Source organism: Squalius cephalus (assembly GCF_949319135.1).
Source record: "Squalius cephalus genome assembly, chromosome: 9".
Lineage (NCBI taxonomy): Eukaryota > Metazoa > Chordata > Actinopteri > Cypriniformes > Leuciscidae > Squalius > Squalius cephalus.
The window spans coordinates 21,205,652-21,231,597 of NC_137130.1; the positions used below are offsets into that span (position 1 = coordinate 21,205,652).

Here is a 25,946-nt window from a genome sequence, read left to right on the forward strand (position 1 = left end):
AAGGACAAATTCCGAGTGTGGTTGTCACATCACTTTCAATTGGTAAATCATGAAATTACCAAAAAGTACCAATGAATTACATAGCTGGTACATTAGCTGGGAAGGATTAGCATTCAGGTATGATGTTTATTCTATTTATTAGGATCAGTTATAGGCCTATGCTTTAGGCCTAGGCTATTAACAGGTCATTAGTATTGTGTATTTACCATGGTAACTGTTTTGTAATCTTAACCCAAAATACAACTTTATTTCCTCTTTGTGCTATTTTCCATATTTTTGATGACTGTGGTGGCTCATACTAACTTAACTTTACTGTATTATGAAAAACTAGTTTGGGGCTGCTGTTTAATAGCTGTTAGTGATGACCATTTGTGTGCATGTTAAAATCTGCCCTTATGAAAATGAACCATGGTTTTAGTAGCCTACAAATAAAAAAACATGGTTGTAGTAACCACAAATTAACCATGGTTTTGTTACACTAACAATAGTTTAACCGTGGTAGAACTGTGGTTATACAAATGGTAATAAATCTGCCACAAAAAAAAAAAAAAAAAAAAAAAACATGGTTACAAACTTTTTACTATAATAAAAGCATGGCTAATTTTCGTGAGGTTGGGTTTAATGGCCGACAACCATGCACTGCTATAGTTCTAACACGTGCATTTACACAGAAACTGCAGAAATTAATTATTAGCCTATATAAAATATGAAATGATTAATGAAATTGCGCCTGCACACCAAACTTCGAGAGGGTAAAAAGCCTGCTCAACAGTATTAACTTGCCTGTGTAAAAACGTCTCAAGTTGTATTTATGACACCTGTCATTTTCCAACCTACTGGGCTTGGCTTTACGTCCTCGAATTTCTCATGGAGCAACGCTGCCACCTGCTGTTGAGCTCCAGTACTGACTCAGCTTGTGACTTACGACACTGTAGAACAAGTGATTTCACCGTGGAGGCGTGGACACACACACACCAACTTACAGATTTAACGAGAACACAACTGATGGACAGTTTGATCAACAGCAGCTATCTAACAAACTATTCTAAGATATTATAAAGCGGGAGGTTCAGGAGATATAAACTTGTGGTCGTCTGACTTATGGGTTAAGCTTTGACAGGAAGATTACGTTCGAGACTTTTCAGTGGTAGCTATCCATCCTTGAAGGTTGCGCGCATTCGGATGTATATTTGAATGTTAAAATATCTTAAAAGTTTTCAAGCTGTTGAATGTGTTTCTAATGTGTCTGCTACGTTGTGAAATATATGAAAACTAGACGAGTGGGCGGAGAAATTAACCTTCGCTTGAAGCGCTGTTGTCAAAGGAGTTGAGCTGTCGCTTATTTCAATGCCTCAGCGCCATTATAATATTTAATAGCGTAAATTTAATAGCGCTTTTCATTAGAAATAAAGAGAACTTAGGTTTTCTTCCATCATTAACCTCTAAATCTCTCAAGAAGTTGTCAAACTCATTAGAAAACTCAAATAAATTAGTTTTTCAAGTATACTCGCGACAAAACTCAATATTATCACAACAGGCAGAAAGACTCACGTACTGTTGATAGCTGGTGATTTATTTGAGTGTCATCAAGCAGGTTTCAAGTTCTTATAGGCTATGAAAAATCCACTGATGAAAATGACACAAGTCTTCATAGCACCAGTTGCAGGAGCTCCTCTAATTTTCGATCATGACAGTTGAAAACTTCATGCCAAAAGGATATCTTGTTTAATACTAAGTCCTTGATTATTTGAAAAAGCTCCAAGTAACATAAGATGGAAACAAGCTTGACAAATCTGTAATAAACATTAATCTCCATTGTTAGTTCCGAAGTAGAACAGCAAGAAAGAAGTGATGGACTCTAAACAGTGATGAAAGCAAATGTTCACATATTAAGTTGGAAAACGAACATGACAGACCTCCAGGTCCACTAAAAGAGTAACGCTAATCCTTAATGATCTAGTAGACACTTGTGTTCAGTGACAATCCTGTCCTGAGGTTCAAGATCCAACTTGCCCTCAGACCGCATACCTTCAAACGCATACCGTCCTACATCAGATAATCCACTACTTTTTCCAAGATGGACGAGTTTGGGAGCAGAATCCAACGGCGTCCCGAAGTTCTTAAGAATATATAGCTTTGCTCAGAGGAAAGAAGAGGGGAGGGGAATGTGAAAGCAAACGAAAAACCTGACAGGTCAAAACACAAGGGAAGAGCGGAGGCCTTCGAATAAGGTCGAACTCACCCAGGAATTGTTGGAAGAAGCCAGATGGAAAAGAAAGCATTATTAAAAGGAAGAGCATGAGGAAAATGAGGAGACCATGTCAGGAGCATGAGTGAAATAGAGAGAGACGGAGAGAAACTGGTGGTTACCAGAACCACCCACTGTGCAGACTGCAAATGAAGAGTCCTGGACCAATCCTTCCCTCCCCTCATTCACAGAGCCATAGTCCTGCACTGCCTTCTAGCCTTTCCACAGCATGAATATATTACTAGCCACACAATGACGTTGCTTATTGTTTATGAATTACTGGCCTGCCTGACAACAAAGGCTATTTTCATAAGAAAACTCTAATTCATTTCAGTTCCTATTTGATTAGAGGCAGAAGAAAAGAAGCCCTTCGGTCATAGCCCCCAGAGGACTGTTTTTATTCAGTCCGTATGAATAGGGCTTTATTGCTCTTCTTTTCAAAAGCTGACGGGGAAAAGCTTTTAGAGTTAAACATTGACGAAAAATTATTGGGCGGCTGTTTTTGTGCAATAACAAACCCCTTCAAAAGGACACTGAGCTCTTATCCTTCCACCACTCACTCACTCTTTTCTCTTTCTTTTTTGGCAAATTGTAAAGCCTGGAAATTAATGACAGACAGTAGCAAAAGAGGGAGAGAGAGAGAGAGCGCAAAAGAGAGAGACCAGCTCAGCCACAATGCATGTCAAATCTAAATGATCACAGGCTACTGAATAGAAAAAAGGAGAGAAAGAAAGGGAAAGACAGGTTCTTAGACAAGCGAGTGTGTGTGTGTGTGTGTGAGAGAGTGAGTGTGTATAGTCTGGTCAAAAGCTAATTGATTCCATGTCCTGCCGTCCTGCCATCCCTTTCGCATTTCAACGACAGGTAGTGCACTTTAACTGCACGTTACCATGAAGAGACTGGGAGTCAAACTTTTTGTCAACAATAACAGATTGTTAAACTGCATACCCATTATGTCCTAAACTCAGACTTCAAACCAAACCCCATTAGTGCAGGTTTGAAGCATCTTTGGTGATAAACTTATATATTTTACTGATAATGGCAAGGCAGTGCAAGTTGTGTCCTTTTTCACAAAACCAAAGCGTCGCTGAAAGCGACACCCGTCTTCCAAACTCAATATGCTGTAAAAAGAGAAGCGAACCGCAGAGAACAAAAATGAAAAGGCCAACCTGGCATTTATCTGCAGGTTTTATCTATACACTAAAGGATAAATCAGGATAAATCAGGGCTTCCTTTTATCAGGAGGGCATTATGCTCCTTTGTATTTATGCAGGAATATTTAACAGGAGACAAAAGGTGACTTTCTCCTTATTCATCTGCGAACAAGGCAATGCTGGCATTCTGAAAAGCCTGACATTTGAGCTTTTTGCCAACACCAGCAAAATTATATCCTTTCCATTGTAAATCAATGAAGTAGAATCATCGCCCACAAAGGGACTCGATTGCCTTGTCACTGTAATAGAGCCTGGCGCATGAACAACCTTCACCAGAACTGTTGTGTGCAGACGAAAGACAAGGGCATAAAGTCATCCTTGTCATGCCCTTCCCTTTGACAGAGTACAGAAACTTAAAGCTTAAACTCCTGAGTTGAGCACCCCACATGGCTGTTCACACACACTTGAGATGCGTTATCATATTGTTCATGTGGTAAATAAACATGAAGAGTTTAAAGTTTAAGAGTTGTGGGTTCATGGTTTTTACAGTGGGAAAATGGCCTATAAATTTATAATTATAATGGAAAAAATATATAAAAGATATATATTTTTTATAATTATATGCATGCATACATACATACACTGTTAGAAAAATCTGTAGAAAATACAGTATTACTGGCAGCTACTTGCCAGTAACTTACTGTAGATTTAAATTGATGTTATTTACTGGCAACAATTTGTTCAAAATTAAATGAAAACTAAACATTAACAAGTCTTTATCTTTACAGAATAAAACTAAAATAACATCCTCATGCAAAGCATTCTGGGAACCAAAATCTGAAGGAAAAAAACAGAAAAAGGTTGATGAATATTTCTGGTTCCCAGAATGCTTTGCATTAGATTGTTATTTTATAATTTTATTCTTTAAAGACAAAGACTTGTTAATGTTTAATGTTCATTTAACTTTGAACAAACTGTTGCCAGTAAATAACATAAATTTAAATCTACAGTAAGTTACTGGCAAACAGCTGCAAAACTACAGCAAATTTTTTACAGTGTACATACATACATACATACACACACTACTTTTCAAAGGTTTGGGGTCAGTTTTTTTACTTTGATTTTTTATATAAATTTTTTTATTCAACAAGGATAGATCAAAACTGACAGTAAAGACAATTAAAATGTTACATTTTAAATAATTGCTGTTCTTTTGATCTTTCTATTTATCAAAGAATCCTGAAAACAAAAATATTAAGCAACTGTTTTGAGCAGCAAATCAGCATATTACGGTAGAATGATTTCTGAAGGATCATGTGACACTGAAGACTAAGTAATGACATACTGAAAATTCAGCTTTGCAATTGCAGGAATAAATTACATTTTAAAATATATAATAAAATAGAAAGTTGTTTTAATTTGTAATAATATTTCACAATATTACCATTTTTTTACTGCTCAAATAAATGCATCCCTGTGAGCATAAAAGGGTTTCTTTCAAAAACATAAAAAATCGTACCAACCCAAAACTTCTGAACGGTAGTGTATCTCTCTAAAAATTACAGAAACGTCTGTCTGTCTGTGTGTGTGTCTGTCTGTCTGTGTGTCTGTTAACCACATATCTCTCGAACCGTTAGTCCGATGGATTTCAAACTTGACAGGTGTCTCGCTACGGTCACGAGTAAGTGCAGTGCCAAGTTTGACGTTGTTTGGATGAGAAATGCTAAAGATATGGTTAAATATATCATTTTTATAAGGTTGTGGTTTAAAAACATTCTGACACTAGAGAGTTGTATCGGTCAAAGAAGCCCCAAGAAGGTTGTGGTTTAAAAATAAACATTCTGACAATCTGTCAGCTACACTGTTTACTTCTGAATATTATAGTTTGGATCCAAAACGTGATAAATCCATTTTGATTAATTTGAGTAAAAATGTGTTTTCTTTACCAAGAAACCAACAATTACTAAAAACACACACAAAAACTGATTTTGCACGGGCATTTTGCACTGCTCCCTGAATCGACACGCTTATTCATTTGTGGATGTTAACTGAATCTGTAAGTCAGCTATGCTGTTTATTTCTGAATATTATATTTCATTCTGGTGCGCTTAACTAAACATATCCTATTCAATGCGTTCACAGTCTCTTTCACGGGCATCATTTGTAGTTGCCTATACACAAACTGTTTACTCAAGCGCAGCGTTTTCTCGGAGTTCACTGTGTGCTTTCTACCATGCACAAAAAAAAATGTCACTGAACTTTTGCTGTGTAATTGTAACAATGAGCACTCAAACACACCAAACCAACAATTACTAAAAACACACAAAAACTGATTTTGCACGGGCATTTTTTGCACTAGTAATCAAAATAATATATAATCTGCCTGGGGGAAAAAGTCGCTGTTTGGATTTAAATAGGCATATTTAAATCCAAACAGTGCCTTTTTTTAAGCCAGGCTGTGTATATCACAAGATTCTTTTTTAAAAAAAGTGTATAACAGAGTATTATTTTCTAGTAATTTTATGTTTAAGCCCAACTGATGCCATTGAATTAAAGCAAATAAACAAATTTCTTTATTTACAGAACTAATTTACAGTAACATGGATCTGAGATAAAGAGCACTAAATAAATATCCTACATGAATTCAAATGAGATTATTCTACTAGTGTTGTGTAAGAGCTAGAGGAATAAATGTCAAGTACAGTAACTAGTCACAGATAGTGAAGTCCATAAATAAGATTTTGGCTTTCGCTTTGGTCACACAAAGTAAGTGACATTGAAATGAATAGTCATAACTCGTCTCGCATGAAGGTATGATGTGTATCATATTGTGATAAAGAAGCTATTAAAATAATGAAGTCCTGTCACAGCTTGAGTTACAATGGCACCTAAAACAAGTATTAAACATAACAACATATATAAGCATTAGCTTCATGTTCCTCATTAAACAGCATACAGTGTACTGTACAGTGTTGAATTAATGTTTAAGTATAAACATCTAAATCATTTGTAAACAATAATTAAATGGAATGAAAAGGTTCATGGCACCACATAATGGAAATATTCACAGATTCAGCATTTTAAATCAGAGTGCATCTGAATAAAAGTTATTTAAAAAATTAAATGTAACTAAAATCCGATGATCTCTTGAACCTTTGTAATCACAAAAGTGTTTTGTAGAAAAACAGGACGCTCACAACCCCAGACATCAGTGGAATGCGAAGACTGAGGTACTGTCTGTCTAAACACCATAACATTAGGTGAAAGACGAACTTGTCAGGGACATTCATGCCATCCGAAGAGATGCTGAAGATGCGCCTGATTAGGTACGACTTCAAGCAAACAAGTCACATCATGATTGTTCAGCTATAAAATGTGTGGTTTTCAAACTAAATAAAAAAAATCTGCTTGGTGTAGATGCACTAAAATACCTAAGACCTAGAGTCTTGGAATGAGCCATTTTAGGGCAAATATGTATCATTATGTTATTACAGACTTCCTGGATGTCCATGGTGCTTTCAAGCAATCTAAAATTTCAGTGTTGAACTTGAACTTCAAGGTCACCTAACCACTAGTGTAACAAAACTAGTAAGGTGTGGTGCCCCTAAAGGGACCTGGTGATAGAAAAAAAATATGAGATGGGAAGAAAAATGTATTACGTTTACCTCCCATCACATAATTTTTCCACCACCATGCCACTTTAAGGACTCCATAGTAAGGGGGCATTTCATAAATTGGTCTCATCCCAAGAAAGATCATTCATATTCTTTAGCAATTTTCTAACTATCCTCTCCAGATCTTTCCGGGCTCTCTGTTCTTCCTCCAAGGATTTCTTCATTTTTTTATAGTCCTGTTGAGATGGTAAAATCATGTAACTAGGCAATGTAAACTACTAAATGTAATTATTTTCTACGAGATCCATTTAAATATTAAGAAAAGCTTCCTCATACCCTCACAGACACTCACCTGTTTAAGTTCTTGTACCTCATCTTTGAGAGCATAAACAACATCCACAAGGCTCCTAGGAAACATTGGATATTGAATATGTCAGTGCATGCTTCAATAATAATATCATAATGCTGAAGCTCTATTCAATTCATGTTCTCTTGACAAACAACCTTTTTTAACACTTGTTATAAACGCTGTTCATAAGAATAGCCAAATATGCAGTCTTACTTCTCCTCCGGAAGACTCTGACCATTACTCTTCAACTCGTCTACACTGAACTTCTCCTCCCCAGGAACTATCAGTGCTGGACTGGCATCTTTCCACTGTCCTGTTTCAAAAGAGAAGCCCCGCATATTGATTTCAGGAGGTTTAGTTCAGTTGGATTTATTGATTAGCTCAGGACAGGACCACTGTGCCTCAAAGAATGGTTTGGACTGGATCAAACTTACACAGGACTGTGCGAGAGTGAGACAGGAGTTAGTCATGCAGAGAGGGATCGGATCATCCAAAAAAATTAACGCATTCAAAAAACAAAACAAAAAGAGCACCAAGGGTTTCCTGAAGGATGGTAAAACTGAAATTAAACCAGACACACACACACAAAAAACCTGTAAACAACATCAAAACCAGAAACAAAACCCACTAAACGAAAATAAGATACAAACTTGCACAAAAAAATATTTTGTTGTGAGAGATCAATTCCTGAAAGGATAAGCATACTGTACAAAACAACCCAAGATTTATTCAAAATTTATATTACAAGGTTTGTGGTATTTTGTCATATATTTGACTCTGCATATATATAACAATCACATTAATAATGTCTTGGTTTCAAATCACGGAAACGGCACTGAAGTATCTCTGTTGAACAGTTTTAAGAATATCTGCAGTAAACGACCGACAAAAAGGTAGTAAATATACATATTTTCTTTTCGTTCATTTTTTAACCACAGAATAGAACTTGGTCACAAGAAATCACATAACATGAGGAATTATACTCTCTGTCATTATTGAAATAATTGGCAAGTTGGTTTTCTTGTTTTTCTCAAACACATCATACATAAAAGAGGAAAAGCATCAAACACTGAGGCTTTGACAGTCTCGAATGAATGGTGAAGAACTCTTGACTATTACCATCCACACACCTGATTTAAATGGATTCTAATAGAATTTCAACCAACATTAAATTCAACTTTTTTTTTCTGTAAACTTCCATACTTTTCACTATAGACACCACTATAAACTTACATGTTAGATACAAGCATACAAAAAGTCCAAAATCATTCAAAATACATTTACAAATTGAAAATAAATACATTTATATCACATAAGTATGAACAAAACGTCCCCAATACTGTCCGTGGTGCCATCTGAGAATCATACTTATGAATTTCATGAACACTTATTCATGAAGTTCTCTGATAAAGACCCAACTCCTCATGTCAACAGAGTGGAAATCTAATGTTCACATTCAGTAAACAAAGTCCAAGGTAATACCACACATTTCAGATGAATGACAATACTCTATTTACAGACACGTTAAGAGATTTTACCATCTTTTTTCTTTTACAGCAGAACCTGTCCTTGTTGCCTTTGGAGTGCATTGTACCTTCAACAGCGTTAATAATTAAATACATCTGGGAATGAGGGAATAAGAACATCATTTTTTAAAGGACACTTAAATCAATTTTGAATGCGAGGCAAACAAAGTAAAAAAAAACTGAGTTAAGTGAGGTTGGTGGTTTCAGGGGGAGTTTAAATGTCAAGGCAACAGGGAACTGCTTTGGGAAAGTGCATATATATGCAGAAAACGATGAGGTGTGATTAATACAACACTGAGAAATAAATAAATAAAAATGAATAAAATAAATATGCATTAGAGTGACATCATTAAATACATAAATAGTTTCAAATAAATATAAAGTCATTTAAAATAAGAGGAGTGAGGGGGAGATTAATTTTGGTGGGAGATGTAGGAGCTCTTACGGGAAACAGAGCCCATCCTATAACTGTGGGCCGTCCATATACTGTCATAGTCAGAGTCCTCTGAGAGGTCTGAGGTGGCTTCGGGCCTTGAGATACTGCTACGGCGGCCCAGAGAGTCCACACTGGATTGATCCAAGACGTGGTTATGCATGAGATCAGTGCCTTGCCATGCTGAAGAGGCCGTCCGGTCGCAGATGATGAGAAGGGGATCAAATCATATGAATGAAGGGAAGGGGGGAGGCAGGGAGAATCGCAAATGGAAGGGGTAGAGAATAAAACAAGGGGGCCAACCAAAGAATGGACATGGGTGGTGCAACCACATAGATGGGAGAACCAATAATACCGACATAGTAAATGAGTTTTATAAAATGATTAAATGAAAAAGTAATGTGTAAAAATGAAAGTGGGGGAGGGGGATAAATAAATTAACATTAAGTATGATGAGGAAAAAAGAGAGAGGATATTGTTATAAGAGATCCAAGAATAAACTTGTTAAGATCAACAGACTTTAGTTTATAAAGGACTGCTGTTCTATGTTACACACGAGAAGTAGATATGAATGAGGAATGTCTTAGAAGAAAAGAGACGGAGGTGGACGGGGCCGCATACGAGACTTACTTGAGTTCAGAGTCTGCCTGGTTTTGGCGCTCGTGCAGTAGGCCTCAATCACTTTCAGAATCTGAGCGTCTTCCTCCAGAGCTACAGTACCTGCACAGGTCAGAGGTTACATCAGACACGTGATCTTTCAGAATCTCTCGATTTCAATAACCACATCAAACCTGCTGACTTACTCTTCCTCAGTGCAAACTCCTCATCGGACGGCTTCCTCTCCGGCTTTCTCTTGGGCAGCAGCTTTTTCATTGTCTTGGGGCTTTTACTGAGGTCCTGAAAAAGGAGGAGCAATGGAAAGAATAGGAAAGGAGGTGAAGAGGAGACTTACAGAGCTATAAGAGACTACTCAAAATAATAGTGACTACAATATCAAGGGAAATAATCAACAATTATTATTTCTATTTTATATTATAATGCATTTAATATTATATTTCCACAATATTTGTAACAAGTCCAGTATGCTGCATACCTCTTTATAGCAGAGAGCAGCTGAGGGCCTGAGTGGGGGTGCTGGACGCAAGCAGCTCAGACTCCAGGGCTTCTGGGTTTTGGGGGGCTCCAGGGGGCCCCACATCATGGTGCTGTGTGGGGCCCCATGGGAGGAGGGATGTGGTAGGGTGTGGTAGGCAGGAGCAACTGTCAGGCCCCGGCTTTCTGCATGTCTGGATGGCGTCAAAGGGTGAGACGGGAGCTAGAGGGGTAAAATTTAAGCTGACATTTAAGTTGAAGATAATTTACAGATCACATTTCAACCCAAAATAAATAAATAAATGTTTGTGTTACATTACACTTGACTTTATATTGTGTAAAGGGATAGTTGAAGGAGAAGCAAAAATGAAATTAAGAAAATACATTTTTCATTATTTACTCACCCTGATTTCTTTCCAAACCCGTAAGACTTTTGTTCATCTTCGGAACACAAATTAAGATATTTTTAATGAAATCTAAGAGCTTTCTGTCCCTCCATAGACAACTTTGCAACCACCACTTTGACGCTTCAAAAAGTTAAAAAAGAGATTGTAGAACTAATCCATATGAATTGAGCGGATTAGTCAATATTTTTATGAAGAGACACAATCACTTTATATGATGAAAAGATTGAATTTAAGCTTTTATTCACAAAACATTCACCACGCATCAGTTGTGATCAACGGAAGCTCAAGCATGTTCACTTGACGTGTGAGAACCAATGAAGTTCATTCTCCTGTATTACGAAGAACTTTTTAGCTTCTGCAAGAACCAACAAGGTTCTTTCTCACATAACTCAATTCATATGGATTAGTTTTAAAATTATTAAAAAAATTAATCTAAATTAAACTTAATTTGATTATAAAAATATATTTATTTGTGTTCCAAAGATAAACGTAAGTCTTAGATGTTTTGAACAACATGTGGTTGAAGAATTTTCATTTTTGGGTGAACTAACCCTTTAAAGTTTGTGGTTTTTACTTTTTTGCAAAACTCTTCTGCATAGCAGCTAAGAAAGTGCTAAATAAATTAAGTATTTAGCTAAATAAATACTTAATAAACAAATAAAAACATAAATAAATAAATATAAATATATGTAAATAAAATACATTGTACAAAATACAGTGTTATATTGCTCTTGACTATATTGTGTAAAGCTGTTTATGTCTGTGTTTTTAAGTTTTTGTAAAGCTTTTTGTGCATAGTGGCTATAAAAGTGTTTCATAAATAAATAAATAAATAACGTAAACTGTATACTTTTAGATATTTAAAAACGTTCATATTTATATTTATAAATATTTAAAGGGATACTTCACTGATTAGCATTAAGCTTTGTATCAGCAGAAACCCGGTAGTATTTTCGAATGACCATGCCTCCCTCACTCATGTCCCCCTGAGACGAGAGATTTCTTTATTGTGTGTCTGGAAAAAAACCTCTGATGATGCAAAAATCGTCATTTTGTGTCATCGGAGGCTTTTTTGGCCAGAGGCTAGAGGCAACAGCCAGTAGTAGGAGCTTGAACAGGTGAACAGGTGACTCACTGTGTGGCAGGGAACAGTGAGGGGTTTCATGCTAGGAGCCGCCATGGTGGTGTGCTTGGTCTGTCGGTTCAGATGTTCGAGCCAGTCCTGCAGATCCTGTTTGTTATAGCAGGTCACCTGAAGCCTCTCAAACATGCTTCCTATTGGATGGACACACACACCAGCACAGTCAATGAATGACTAAGAATGATAAAAACACTTGATTGTGTCTTGAACTCAAAGAAATGTGAGTCAGTTTGTCCTTACCCGAAAGCTCAAAAGCATTTTTATGACTTTCAGAGTCTTCTAATGGGGTCACCGTCATCCCACTCAAAGGTAGCTTGCCCTAAGAGAAACAAAGCAGACGTTTTATCTTTGTGCTAGAGCCGCAAGTTCTATTTTAATGTGCATGTTGAAAAGCTGTGGTTTGATGGTATTTTAGGGGGTGGTGGAGAGAAACAATGAGACTGTGCATTAATCAGCTCTGACAGCAGCTGGTTTCTAACCTGGTAGATGAAGCCACTCATCCTTGGACTGGCAGATAGGATGAGCAAAATATGAGGAAAAAGCAGAAGGTAACGCTCATGCTTCTCCTAAAAAAACAAAAATATAACACAGCCATTGTAACTGCAGACCTGAAAATCACAGTGGAAAAACTACTGATATTATCGTTAATATGAATTAGCAACAGGTCTTTATAAAACATTATTTATAATTCTTTCATGCTGTTATTTAGATTTTTCTTGCATGGTGTCTGATTATAAAGTATTCTGAAGTATAAAGACAAATCTTGATTTTTTTTTAAACAATTCAAAGGGTTAAACCCACTGGATAAACACATCACTACTTACTGTAATCTTGTTAATAACTGTAATAATAAAAGGTTTCCTGAACACTACCAATAGTTGTGTTTGCATCAACAATATTTTGAATTTAATTTTATCACAAATTGTTAAAACCCTCAAGCCATCCTAGGTGTATATGACTTTCTTCTTCTTTCTTCGTTCCCAACTTTGTAATGACATTGAATAGTGTCCAAAAAGCGCATCCATTATAAAAGTAATCCATTGAACTTCAGTGGGTTAAAAAAATGCCTTCTGAAGAGAAGCGATGGGTTTTAGTAAGAAAAATATCCATATTTAAAACTTTATAAACTATAATCACTGGGTTCCGGCAACGACCGGAAAGGGTGACATCTGACCCGACATATGATGTAGCTCCTCTTCTCTTATATCGAAATCCGAAATTATTTACTATAAGTCAAATTGTGTTCAGCTGAAAGAAGAAAATCATATATACCAAGGATGGCTTGAGGGGGAGTAAATTATGGGATAATTTAAATTTTTGGGTGAACTATTTCTTTAAAAACCTGAAGTGGATCTTTCTTTCCCCAATCAGAACATATTTTTTCCCAAGACATACAGCATCTGGTGTGATTGCTAACAAACATATGTAATATTCAATATATTACACAGAATATTACTTGATACGGAAGTAGGAACAGATCGTTTCTTCCGTATCGTGACATAGATCCAGGTGAAACATTGTAGAAAAAGAAAAAATTAGTCGGAGACTTGCTAAATGGATGGAGGTAGATCTGAATGTAAATTTGCAGTCAGTTGTAAGAAGGGGGCAGGGTTTATGCTGACTAAATGATTAGAAAAGTCTGGCATACCAGAAAGAAGTCTGCTGGTATGGCTCTTTGATTAAAAATTTAAAAAAGGTCAAAAAATGGATGTATGGGGTAAATCATTCACAATAATGATCAATAACATTCTTTAAGAAAATAGATAGCGTGAATTTTCATTTCATGCTGACTTTAATGTCTGACATTGGTCTAATAAACAGATAGTCCCATCCCAAATTCACACTGTTAGGGGAGAATATATTCATCAGGTCTGTCAGCTATTGAGATCTTTGTGCTGTCTCACCTCACAGCCATGGTTCTGGACCATGGCCTGGCTCATATACAGCACTGACCCCAGGGTCTTGATGTCCTCCCCCTCCCAGAGACGAATCGCCTCAGTCAGGATCTGAAGCTCAAGCTCCTTACGCTTCCGCACCTCCTGACACTGTGCCTGTAACCATGGCAACACAATACATTAAGAAGGCTGGTTGTCATGGGAATGATCCACACCTAACTGCAGTGGCAAAACCACGAGACACCAGTTAACACTCACAGAGAGATTCTTGAAAGCCGTCATACATTTCTGAATTTCTGTCCTGTCTGGATGACCCTCCTGAAAGGCAAAGAAGACAGTGTCACATTGACAATGATAAAAAAAAAAACTCAACAGAAACCAAACAAACACTCTCTCTTCTACCTCCATGTGTCTCTCCAGCTCCTTCAGTAATGTGGGATATTTGTCCAGTCTCATGAAGGGTTTGCTGAGGCCAGAGGTCAGTGTAAGAATACCTGGTATGGACGCACCCCTTCCCTCCATGAACTCTCCAAGTTCCTCACTGCAGGCACAGAAATGAGAAGTTATCACCAGTTTTCACCTATCAAACCAGTGAAGGGGTTCTCTGTGAAATCAGTACACAGTATGGTGGCGTACCTGTGATCAGTGAGAATACTGACTGCCGACGGGTGGTTGGAGCAGTAAGACACATAAAGAGACCTCATCTGGGGCATGAGATTCAGGAAGAACCCCCCAACCTTCTGCTGAAGCTCTGGAAGCCTTAATCACAGAACATTGAGGAGAATTATTACAAACACTGTACTGATGTTCCTCAAATATTCTTCTTAGGGTTTTTTCTGAACCTATAATCCCAAGTCTAGGACATAAATCTATATGTCCAATATTAACAACACATTATTTACAAGCACATAATTAACAAAACATTTAAATTCACAGAATTAATTTAAACCTTATTTAGCAGATACACTACCGTTCAAAAGTTTGGATATAGTAAGATTTGTGTTTTTTTAAAGAAATAAATTAATACTTTATTCCGCAAGGACACATTAGGAATGCAGTTGATATAAAAAAATTGGATGACTAGTAATTTCTAACTACTTATTTCTGAAAAAAGTTTTAATTATTGGACCAAAAACCTCAGCATGTAATAACCTAGAATACTGTCTAACACTTGATGGCTGCTCTGTCAAGACTTCGTCGTCAGTTAGGAACCTGGGTGTGCTTCTTTGATACCAATCTTCATTTGAAAGCTATGTTTCTAGCATCTGTAAAACAACATTAATATCTAAATTATGATATATGCTCTCAATGAAAAATGCAGAAAGTTGGTTAATGCGTTCATGACCTCAAGGCTAGATTACTGTAATGCTCTACAGGGTGGTTGCCCTGCATGCTTAATAAACAAACTCCAGCTGGTCCAAAATGCAGCAGCTCGAGTTCTTACTAGAACTAAGAAGTATGACCATATTAGCCCGGTTCTGTCAACACTGTATTGGCTCCCTATAAAACATTTTTAAAATTTTGCAAATTTCTTACAAAGCAGTACTTGAGTACTTGAGCGAGCTCTTAACGCATTATAGTCCTTCACATCTATTGCGATCTCAAATTTCTGGCCAGTTGATAATACCTAGAATATCAAAATCGACTGTGGTCGGTAGATCCTTTTCCTATTTAGCACCCAAACTCTGGAATAGTCTTCCTAGCCTTGTTTAGGAAGCAGACACACTCTGTCAGTTCAAATCTAAAAACTAAAAATACTAAAAACACATCTCTTTAACCTGGCATTCACAAACACATCATCAAATTTCTATCATTCACATCCATTAAAGGATTGTTAGGCTGCATAAATTAGGTCAACCAGAACTTAGAACACTTCCTATAATTGTTCTTGTTACTAGTGATGGGAGAAATGAACCAATTGCAAAATGATTCACAATTTCGAAGCGGTCGAAACGCCACATGCTGGTGACCCCTGCTGGTCATAACAGTGTAAATGCAACAAAATCTCAGGCCAAACGTGCATAAAAAAAGTTTTTACATGGTTATTTTCATGGTTTTTTTTGTGTGTTCCATGGATGGCTCAGCTAAACAGGCCAATAAGAGACTATTAACTACTATTAGTAGTTCTGTTAGAGTAGGGGTTTAATCCCAGCATCCTGGCCAAATTTGCCCATTGGCCTCTGTCCATCATGGCCTCCTAATCATCCCCTTAATACTGATTGGCTTCATCACTCTGTCTCTGCTGGTGTGTAGTGGGCATTCTGGCGCAATATAGCTGCCGTAGCATCATCCAAGTGGATGCTGCACATTGGTGGTAGTTGATGAGATTCCCCTTTCCATATGTAAAGCGCTTTGAGTACCCAGAAAAACACTATATAAAAGTAACAAATTATTATTATTATTATTATTATTATTATTATTATTATTCCATTTAATTATACTAATGTTTCATTAAAACATCTACAAATTTATAAAACTGATCAGAGATCAAGAAAACCCCATAGACTCATGTTCAATGGTTCACTGCTGGGGGGCGATATCAGTAAATCTGCATGATTCATGGGTTCACAGATCATCGCCTTAGAAACGAAGCGCCTCAATTTAGAAACGTTTCGAAACCGTTATGACATAACAAAGCATCGTTTACTGAAATCACGTGACTTTGGCAGTTTCATACACGCTCCGAACCACTGATTCGACAGAAAAGATTCGAAAAGATGTTTTAAGCTTCACGAAGCAGTGTTTTGAAATCGCCCATCACTACTACATCGTAAGCAGAATGGCATCTATGCTAATATTAATCTCTCTATTTATCCCAAGGTTACCGTAGTCAGACGTATCCTGTCGATATCCAGATAAGATGGTGGACCTGCACCTAGACACGACCACAACGCAGCCCTGATTGTCAGCAGAGATCCTGTCAACTAGACAATCTCCTGTGAAGACCTCGTTGACACGACAGCCATCGGCACTAGGGGCGTTTCCTCCAAGGAGGCAAGGGAGGCAGAGCCTCCTTAAAAAATTGGATGAGAAATCCTAATAATCCATATTATAAAAATAAGACAACGCAAATATTACAAAACGTGACATAAAAAAATCATATAAATCGCTCATTTTTCTAAAGTAACACTGTCCAACAGCGACAATGGCAGGTAAAGTTACAGCGGAATTCTCTTGTGCCTCCTCTGAGCCCATTGAGTTTTAACAGCCCCCCTAAAGCATGTGGTGGGTTTGATGGGGGTAATTGAGAATGAATGGGGGAAAGTCATGTGAGAGGAGGCAATGCCTCCATTGCGCTATGATTGGTTATGGATGATGCGATAAATCTCGCCTCTTGTTTTCGAGCGTGTTTGTGATCGGTCTGAATGAACAAAATGATGGCGTTTAATGGCAAAGACTAATTAAAAAGCAAGTAAACAACTCAATCACTTAGATATCACCGCTTTATGTCACGTCAAAATCAAATTTAAAATGGACAGAAAACATGATGTAGGGATTTTTTAGTGAGCAATCAGCTTCGTGAAATTAAAGGTACATCTTTGTCTGTGATCAGTGTTTACCGAGCATGATAACCGATGAAAATAAGTTGACTATTAAAAACAATAGCTGAACATCAGTTCACAAACATTAAAAAAACTGTAAATGAAGAGGCTAAGTCCTCAGTTTTTTAATGTTCTTATATGTATATATATATATATATATATATATATATATATATATATATATATATATATATATATATATATATATATATTTTTTTTTTATATATATATATATATATATATATATATATATATATATATATATAAACATTAAAAAACTGAGGACTTTGCCTCTTCATTTCAGAACACCACTGATCGGCACATATCCTCAGCAAAGACCACAGGAAACAGACAAATCCTCTGCATAGATCTATGACCAGCTTCTCCATACTGGCATCATCAAGCAAAAGGAACCGAAAGGAAATATTTGAATGCTACCGATCCACAATCTGAATTCTAACTTGTGATGCAGCCTGCATCATAATCACACCATGTTCGTTCGTTGGCCAGAGGAGAATTGGCCCCCCAACTGAGCCTGGTTTATCCTAAGGTTTTTTTCTCCCTTCTGTCACCTGATGGCGTTTGGGTTCCTTGGCACTGTCGCCTCGGGCTTGCTTAGTTGGGGACACTTCATATTCAACACTATTACTGATTTGACTGCTCTGACATTATTGGATGAGAAATGAACTGAGCTGGAGGATGACATCATTGTTTTTGCAGAACTGCTTTATTAGATTAAATAAACTTGTTTAATAATTGATCATCTTTACTACGGAACTGAATCAACACTGAACTGACCTCAGCTGAACAATGACACTATTTTCTTTTAGAGTTGCTGTACAGCTAAAAAGAAATCTGTTTGCATCATTGAATAATTTTCCTGTTATCACTGTAAAGCTGCTTTGAAACTATCTGTATTGTATAAAGCAATATATAAATAAAGGTGAATTGACTTAGTGATCAAAAGTGAGAATAAAGACATTTATAATGTTACAAAAGATTTTTGTTTCAAATAAATGCTGTTCTTTCGAACTTTCTATTCATTAAAGGATCCTGAAAAAAATGTATCAGGGTTTTCATAAAATATTAATAATATATATATAATGATAATAAAAAATAGTTACTGATCACCAAATCAACATAATAGAATGATTTCTAAAGGATCATGTGACACGTAAGACTGGAGTAATGATGCAAAAGATTCAACTTTACCACAACAGGAGTAAATGACATTTAAAAAAAAAAAAAAAAAAAAAACTTCTTTCAAAAACATTTTTTTTTTAAATCCTACCACTGCATATTTTTGAACAGTAGTGTAATTTCAGTCTTCACTACTATGTTATTTTGGATTTTTTGCAAACTTTATATTTGAATTGTTCACAATTTTATTAAACATTTATTATGTAGCAATATGCTTTTATTCTCTGTTTATAATTTTCTAAGGTTTTCTTTACAAAAAATAAATAAATCAATGTGCTCTTACTTTCTTTGACAGGTAAAAACTCATTTTGCATTTTCCAATCTTGTTCAAATATTTACCACTAGAGGTGTAAACATTAGAAAACTCTAGTGATACTCTAATCCTCTATAAGGGATAGTTCACCTAAAAATTAAAATTTTGTCATCATTTACTCGCCCTCATGTTGTTCCATGTTGGTAACCAGACAGTTGACGGAACCCATTGACTTCCATAGTAGGAAAAAAAATACTATGGAAGTCAATGGCTGGCGTCAATTGACAGGTTACCAGCATTCTTTAAAATATTATGTTTTGTGTTCTACAGAAGAGAGCAACCCACACGGATTTGGAACAACTTGAGGGTGAATAAATGATGACAAATTCATTTTTGGGTGAACCTTCCCTTTAATGGACCTCAGGTTTACGTTACCGCCCAGGTCTATTTTCACCATCTAGAAGTCGAAACTCAATCCATTTGATTGAGTCTCAGTTTCACTAAGTGCTTAGTCCCTCCTGTCGTAAATTACTCAGTGCTATTAAGAGACAGTCCAGGAATCACACGGCTGCTCATGGTTAGAATGAAACTCACTTGGTGCGGTCCTCCAGTGACTGGACCAGAGTCTGCTGGAAAGTGCTGATTTCCTCCAGGTTCCCGAGAATGACACTTACATCCGAGGTGCTCAGTCTATGAGAAACGATGAGAAAAGTCAATGCTTAAACATTAAGGCTGTACTTCACTCGAATAATAAGAAAACTTCAAGTGGATTGGTTACATTTAAAAAAAACAAAAAAAAACATATACTTTTTTTAATCACACTTAATTAACACACTAATGTCCGGTTTCACAGACCAGGCTTAGTCCCAGATTAAAATGCATGTTTGAGCTGTTTTAAGTGAAAGCAACTTGCACTGACATATCTTAAAATATATCAGTACCATTGTTTTTTTTAAAGATTTTTTTTTTGCCATTTTTGCCATTTTTTATTAGGATAGGACAGTAGCTAGACAGGAAGTGAGGTGGGAGAGAGAGGGGGGACGGAATCTAGAAAGGTCCACGAGCCGGGACTCGAACTCAGGTCGCCCGAAGCACAACGGCGCTATATGTCGGCGCACTTGCCCACGAGGCTATCGGCGTCGACATCAGTACCATTGTTTTAACTCAAAATGCACATCAGTAATGTTTTTTTTTTTTTCTAAGGCATGTTTATAAAACCTACTCAAATGTCCTAATTTAACTATGTGCTACGTATGGCTAAATCTAAGCCTCATCTGTGAAACCAGGCATAAAATTGGCAGAGAGTCAGAGAAAATAGAATAATGTTAATTTTAAAGATAAATTGAGTATTTTACTCTTGTGATTGTGTGTTTTTTGGAGGATAGCAAGCGTTTTACTTTTCTGTCATCTGTAGAGGTCTCAGGTAATTGGTCAAAAGGTTCTGGAGCTCCTTTGAATACTCTGTTTCGGTTTCTAAAATGTTCTGTAGCACCTGAAGACAAACAAACAGCAGCTATTTTTTAGACAAGATATTTCTAACACAATGATTACTAATCACCGGCGCTCATTCACAAATCAACTGAGTCTGATTACTGTTTATGCACAAAACCTTCAAAATTAAGCGAATCAACCTGGTGACACTTCAAAAGGATATTTGATTAAAATGTGCTTACCAGGTTGTAGTAGGTTTTACTGATGGCTGTGGTATCAAAACCTTTGGGGGGGCTTTTAAGAGTTCCAGATTTAGGGGACACTGGTTTGTCTGTAAGGCCACATAGATTGTTTTAATAAATGTGCACTGTGGATAAAGAGAAGACCGTGTTTATATATTTATAATGGGTCTACAGCAAACTGACACATACCTGACCCTTTGATCTCTCTGACGTAATTGCTTGGAAACCAGCCTGTCTTGCCGTTGAAGGATCCTTCCCACCAGCCCCCTTCTTCTGTGCGAGTAACATTGATGATGTCACCCTTGCTGAAAGAAAGCTCATCCTCATTGGTCTGCTGGAAATTGAAGCGAGCTTTAACCACTAACTGAGCGTTACTGTTCTCCGTCATGTCCTATAAGAGAGAGAGTACTTATGTTTACATACAGCCTCACGAGTCCGAAAATCAAAACTGACCCATTTACATTAATTAATATGTTTTCACAAGACAGAGTTTCAGGACACTGCTTCTAAAACCAATAAGTTAAGTTACAAACATCAAAAGAAAGACATCTTTGCCTTTGTAACTTATCTAAAAATATGCCAACAAAACAGCTCTTCACATGGACAGAAGTTTTATACACTACTGATCAAAAGTTTGGTGTCAGTAAGATTTTTTTTTTAAATAAATTAATACTTTTATTCAGCGAGAATGCATTAAATTGATCAAAGTGAAAGATTTATATTTCAAATAAGCTGTCCTTTTGAACTTTCCATTTATCAAAGAACTCTGAAATAATAAGAACTCATTGATAATAAGAAGAAATGTTTGAGCACTGAATGATTTCCGAAGGATCATTAAACACTAAAGACTAGAGTAATTGGTTCAGCTTTGCCATCACAGGAATAAATTACATTTATAAAATATATATTACAATAGAAAACAGTTATCTTAAATTGTAATAATATTTCACAATATTACTGTTTTACTGTATTTTTTTATCAAAGAAACGCAGCCTTTGAGCGCATAAAGGGCCTTTCACACTGAAAGTGATTAAGCGACGTGAATGTACGTCGCGATGACACTCTTACATCGAAACAATAGATCCCTATGGAGCTATGCACACTGGTTGCGATCAATCGCAGCGCGACAGTTTCTTTTTTCCACCAGTGTATCGATTTTTTTCCCCATCCCCCTGCGATGGAACAAGCCGCCTAATTAGATCTGAGCTTACCAGAGCCGCTGCTGTTACACAAAAGTGTGAGATTGGTGGCGCTGTTTTGAAAACCTGTGTAAACCCCGAAGAAAAGTATTCCAGAAGAGAGAAGAGAATGGATGTTGAGTGTTATCACTGGTGTCTGAGAACAGATTTATTATTACATGTTCTTTATACAGAATATTATTTCTATTAATTTTCCACTGAATTATGTGAACTGAAGAACTTGAAACAGCGTACAGAGCGCTGTTTTCTTCCGTGCGTGTCTGTTGTGTATTAGAGATGATGGTTTCTGTGTAGTACCAAACTTTATTTATCTTAATTTACTGTTGTATGTTGTGCAGCAGATGAGGTTAAAGCCAAATGGGAAAACCTACAAGATACATACATGAGGAAAAATGTTTTGCGTTAAGTACAGTATGAAAGCTCCGTTTGTCTGCGATTAGCTTAGCTTTATCACTCAGTGTGAATGGACCTTAAGAGACTTCTTTAAAAAAGCATTAAAAAAAAAATCACTGACCCCAAACTTTGGAACAGTTGTGCAGATGTTTTGCACATATTTCCATTGTGATCTGGTGAGGTTGGTTGAGAGGTCTCACCCCAAAGTTACTCACAAGGCTGCGGAACTGGTTATGGAGCAATTTAGAAGATCGTCCCAGTGAAGACTGGGAGGCCAGTGATTCGAAGGATTTGATCCGGTGGGCGGAAGAGTGACGCGTACATACAGAGTCACTGCCAATGCCAATATCTACACCAACACAGAGAACACAGAAGAGAATAACAACCACTGGGAAAATCTGTAACAGTGTCACCCATTATTAGAGGAGCACATTCAGAACTTTGAACACATTTTAAACTGTTAATAACTCTGTACTTTTGGGATTTGTTGTTGTAGCACTGTGCTGGAATTTATTTTCCAGGAAGTACCGCATATAGCTACAGTAACGTCTTCAGCTAGTCAGCTTGAGATCCTTTCCATCTAAACTGGTTATATCTCTTAAGCCTAGTAGTGAATGTTTTATGAGCAGTAGGACAACCATATTCATCCGCACAGTCATGCAGAGCCAAAGCACAACCAAACAATGTTCTTCTGCAAAATGCATGCAGTTTTATTTTTTAACCTCTAGTGGGCCAAAAGTTAAATAGTGTTCCTTTAAAAGAATAATGCTTTGAATAATGTTAATTAAAAATTAATTCAGTCATATTGTGAAAATCTAAATGGGATAGTTCTAGATACTAGACTTACCTGCAGTCACTTTATTGAGGGCAACCAGTGTAGTGAGGACTCTGCTGAAGTTGTGGCCCTGAAGCAGGTCACCAGCCTCAAATGGCTATAGAGAGAAAAACATTATATAACACCATTAATCTAGACCACCTACAAGTCGGTTAAAACAGTGAAAGAACCATGTAAGACTCTAGCCTATTTCAAGCACATTAAAGGGATAGTTCACCCAAAATGTTTAATTCTGTCATCATTTACTCACCCTCATGTCATTCCAAACCTAAGACATTCGTTAATCTTCAAAACACAAATGAAGATATTTTAAATTAAATCTGAGAGATTTCTGTCCCTCCATTGACAGTCACGCAACTACCACTTTTGTTGTTTTAAAAAGTTCATAAAGAGATTTCAAAACTAATCCGTATGATTTGAGTGGTTTAGTCCAAATTTTCTGAAGAGACTGGATTTATCTGCTTTATACGATGAACAGATTGAATTTAGGCTTTTACAAACCTCATTGGTTCTTACGGAAGCTCAAACGTGCTTCATAACGTACCTCATTGGTTGTCGCATGTCAAGCATGTATGCTTGAGCTTCTGTTTACCACAACTGATGTGTGCGTTGATGAATGTTTGGACTAAACCGCTCAATTCATATGGATTAGATTTACGATCTCTTTATGATCTCTTTACATTTGAAGTGATTGATCAAAAAAAGTAGTTGCATGAACTGTCAATGAAGAGACAAAAATCTCTCAGATTTCATTTAAATATCTTCATTTGTGTTGATAAGATGAACGAAAGTCTTATGGGTTTGGAACAACATGAGGGTGAGTAAATGATGACAATTTTCATTTTTAGGTGAACCTTCCCTTGTGTCTCATTCTTGATCTCCAGTAGCTCACAATGCGTATGTTAGGTTGAGTCAGTGTAATGGTAAGCATTATTATGTACTACACTGTAGCAGCAATAGAAAGGTTCCCAATTTGAATCCAAAGGATCTGTAGCCTGTCTTTAAACCGCATCAATTACATAAATTTTATTTGTGCCGACCTGCAACAGTGGCATGTTCGCTCTAGTTCATTACATCAGGGTTTGCTTTTGCTGTGATCTTATGGGAGTGACAGGTTATAAAAAATAAATAAACAAATAAATAAATATATATTGTGCATGAATAAACTATTGTCAATGTCAATGTCAATGTCACTTTTATTTGTATAGCACCATTCAAACAACACATGTTGACCAATGTGCTTTACACCATCTCAATAAAACAATACAACAATATTTAAACAAGCTGATTAAAAAAAGAAATATATATATATAGTAATCATCATTATCATCAAATAGATGAATAGGCCATTTCAAACAAGTGTGTCTTAAGTTGTACTTTAAAAACATGTACAGAATCAGCGTCCCTAACATGTGATGGTAAGCTATTCCAAAGTTTTGGAGCAACTACCCCAAAGGCACGATCCCCTTTCTGGCTTAACTTGGTCCTCGGAACTTTTAACAAGTTTTGAGTTGATGATCTCAAGGTTCTACCTGTCTTGTACCCTATTAACAAATCTGATAAATATTCATAATAAAAACTGCAATATTCCATTAAAAAAAGTAAGTCATGGTGACAGTAGATGTAAACATGTTATGTATATAAAGGCCTGTGAATCAGGCCAAATATAGGCTATGTTTAAATAAAATTATGAAACAACATTAGACAAATTTTGAATAATATGCAAAAAATATATCATATCATTAAAGAGTTTTGTGAGCTCGTCAACTCCAGCTTACAAGTTAACTACGTCAGAAGGAGACCACAGAGACTTCAACATTGGTTTTTTTTATAAAATATTGAAAAAAAATAAAAAACTTCCAGGACTATGTGTCTTACTGAGGGATCCACAATGAGTAGGAAATAGGAAAGGGTTGCTCAGAGTTAAAGGAGAACTCGGTAACTCTAGCCATAGATATCATATAAAGGCTAGATGGCTCAAGGCGGAGTCACTTCCGGCATCACCGGCGGCCATCTTAGGACAGGGCTCTGTGAATTAAGGTGAGTGAGCAGCACGCACACAAATCCTCTTATCTCGCTGAAATCTGGACGGATTTACAAACGGTTTGGTTTCTTACAAACGTTATTAACGTGGCTATAATTCTGAATGCTTAAACATTTTGAACATAATTATTCATATGTATGCAGTATAATAGCTACATCTCTGACGTTTATAACAAACCAAACCATTTGAAAATCGGTAGAAAATTGAGCAAGTTATGGTTATTTAAAAGTACATGCACCATGTTATGAGTGAGCGAGCACCCTGTCGTAAGATGGCCGCCGTGTGCGGATGTCGAGCTCCATTGGCCAGCAGCGCGGACGAGCCATCTAGCCTTTATATGATATCTATGACTCTAGCGAACTCTAGTCACTTCTTCGCTGATTTTCCCTTTTGTTGTCGCATGTTTTCCCCACGAGCTCCCCCTACAGCTGTGGGGGGGCGTATATTTCACAACACGGTCGTAAAAAACTCACTTGCGGCAGCCTCCTCCCCCTCTCTACCGCTGCTCATGTGCGTTTGTTATGATCGGAGCAAGCCAACTGTATCATGTGGAGCTATGTCTACCGAGGTGGGTAATCTGGTAATACATCATACATGCGTGTGTGTTTATGTCGAATTGCCATAAAGCAATTCGTGTTTCGCGCTCGCGCTCGTTCTCGTTCTCGCTTCTCACGAGACTTCCAATTTCTGTCTTACCGGGACGGCAGTCCCCAAGTTGCAAGGTTGGTTATACACCTGGGAACGCTGGGGGGAGCAGGGAAAGTCATCAATATCACCAGAATAGGTTGTTTAACCATCCAAATGATTTCTAGACAGTTTTATTAAGTTAAAAAAGTTACCAAGTTCTCCTTTAAAGATGCTGCTGACATTGCCTGATTTATTCAGAATTGATGCAAAGTGAAGACACAACGTTGATAGGCATTTTTAATGGAAAAAAATCATTGAACT

General features: G+C 36.8%; 1 protein-coding gene across 6 annotated transcripts in view; it reads right to left on the reverse strand.

Moving 5' to 3' along the window:
- Nucleotides 1-6,364: 6,364 nt before the first annotated feature.
- Nucleotides 6,365-25,946, reverse strand: part of arhgef7a (Rho guanine nucleotide exchange factor (GEF) 7a) — a 28,383-nt gene continuing 8,801 nt past the window's right edge. For 2 of the 6 annotated variants that reach the window (XM_079881418.1, XM_079881420.1), the window contains exons 3-21: nt 22,967-23,051; nt 22,320-22,468; nt 20,717-20,918; nt 20,528-20,616; nt 20,252-20,346; nt 19,449-19,544; nt 14,496-14,618; nt 14,262-14,400; nt 14,118-14,177; nt 13,869-14,015; nt 12,444-12,530; nt 12,205-12,283; nt 11,959-12,098; nt 10,418-10,639; nt 10,128-10,221; nt 9,955-10,044; nt 7,579-7,678; nt 7,369-7,423; nt 6,365-7,252 (exon numbers count right to left, since the gene is read on the reverse strand). In XM_079881418.1, coding sequence (XP_079737544.1) covers nt 7,130-7,252; nt 7,369-7,423; nt 7,579-7,678; nt 9,955-10,044; nt 10,128-10,221; nt 10,418-10,639; nt 11,959-12,098; nt 12,205-12,283; nt 12,444-12,530; nt 13,869-14,015; nt 14,118-14,177; nt 14,262-14,400; nt 14,496-14,618; nt 19,449-19,544; nt 20,252-20,346; nt 20,528-20,616; nt 20,717-20,918; nt 22,320-22,468; nt 22,967-23,051 — 2,175 coding nt within the window. In that variant the 3' untranslated portion in view covers nt 6,365-7,129. Of the gene's footprint in view, nt 7,253-7,368; nt 7,424-7,578; nt 7,679-7,799; nt 9,508-9,954; nt 10,045-10,127; nt 10,222-10,417; nt 10,640-11,958; nt 12,099-12,204; nt 12,284-12,443; nt 12,531-13,868; nt 14,016-14,117; nt 14,178-14,261; nt 14,401-14,495; nt 14,619-19,448; nt 19,545-20,251; nt 20,347-20,527; nt 20,617-20,716; nt 20,919-22,319; nt 22,469-22,966; nt 23,052-25,946 lie in introns of all 6 variants that reach the window. The other 4 variants (XR_013822293.1, XR_013822294.1, XM_079881421.1 and 1 more) reach the window with 4 other exon arrangements.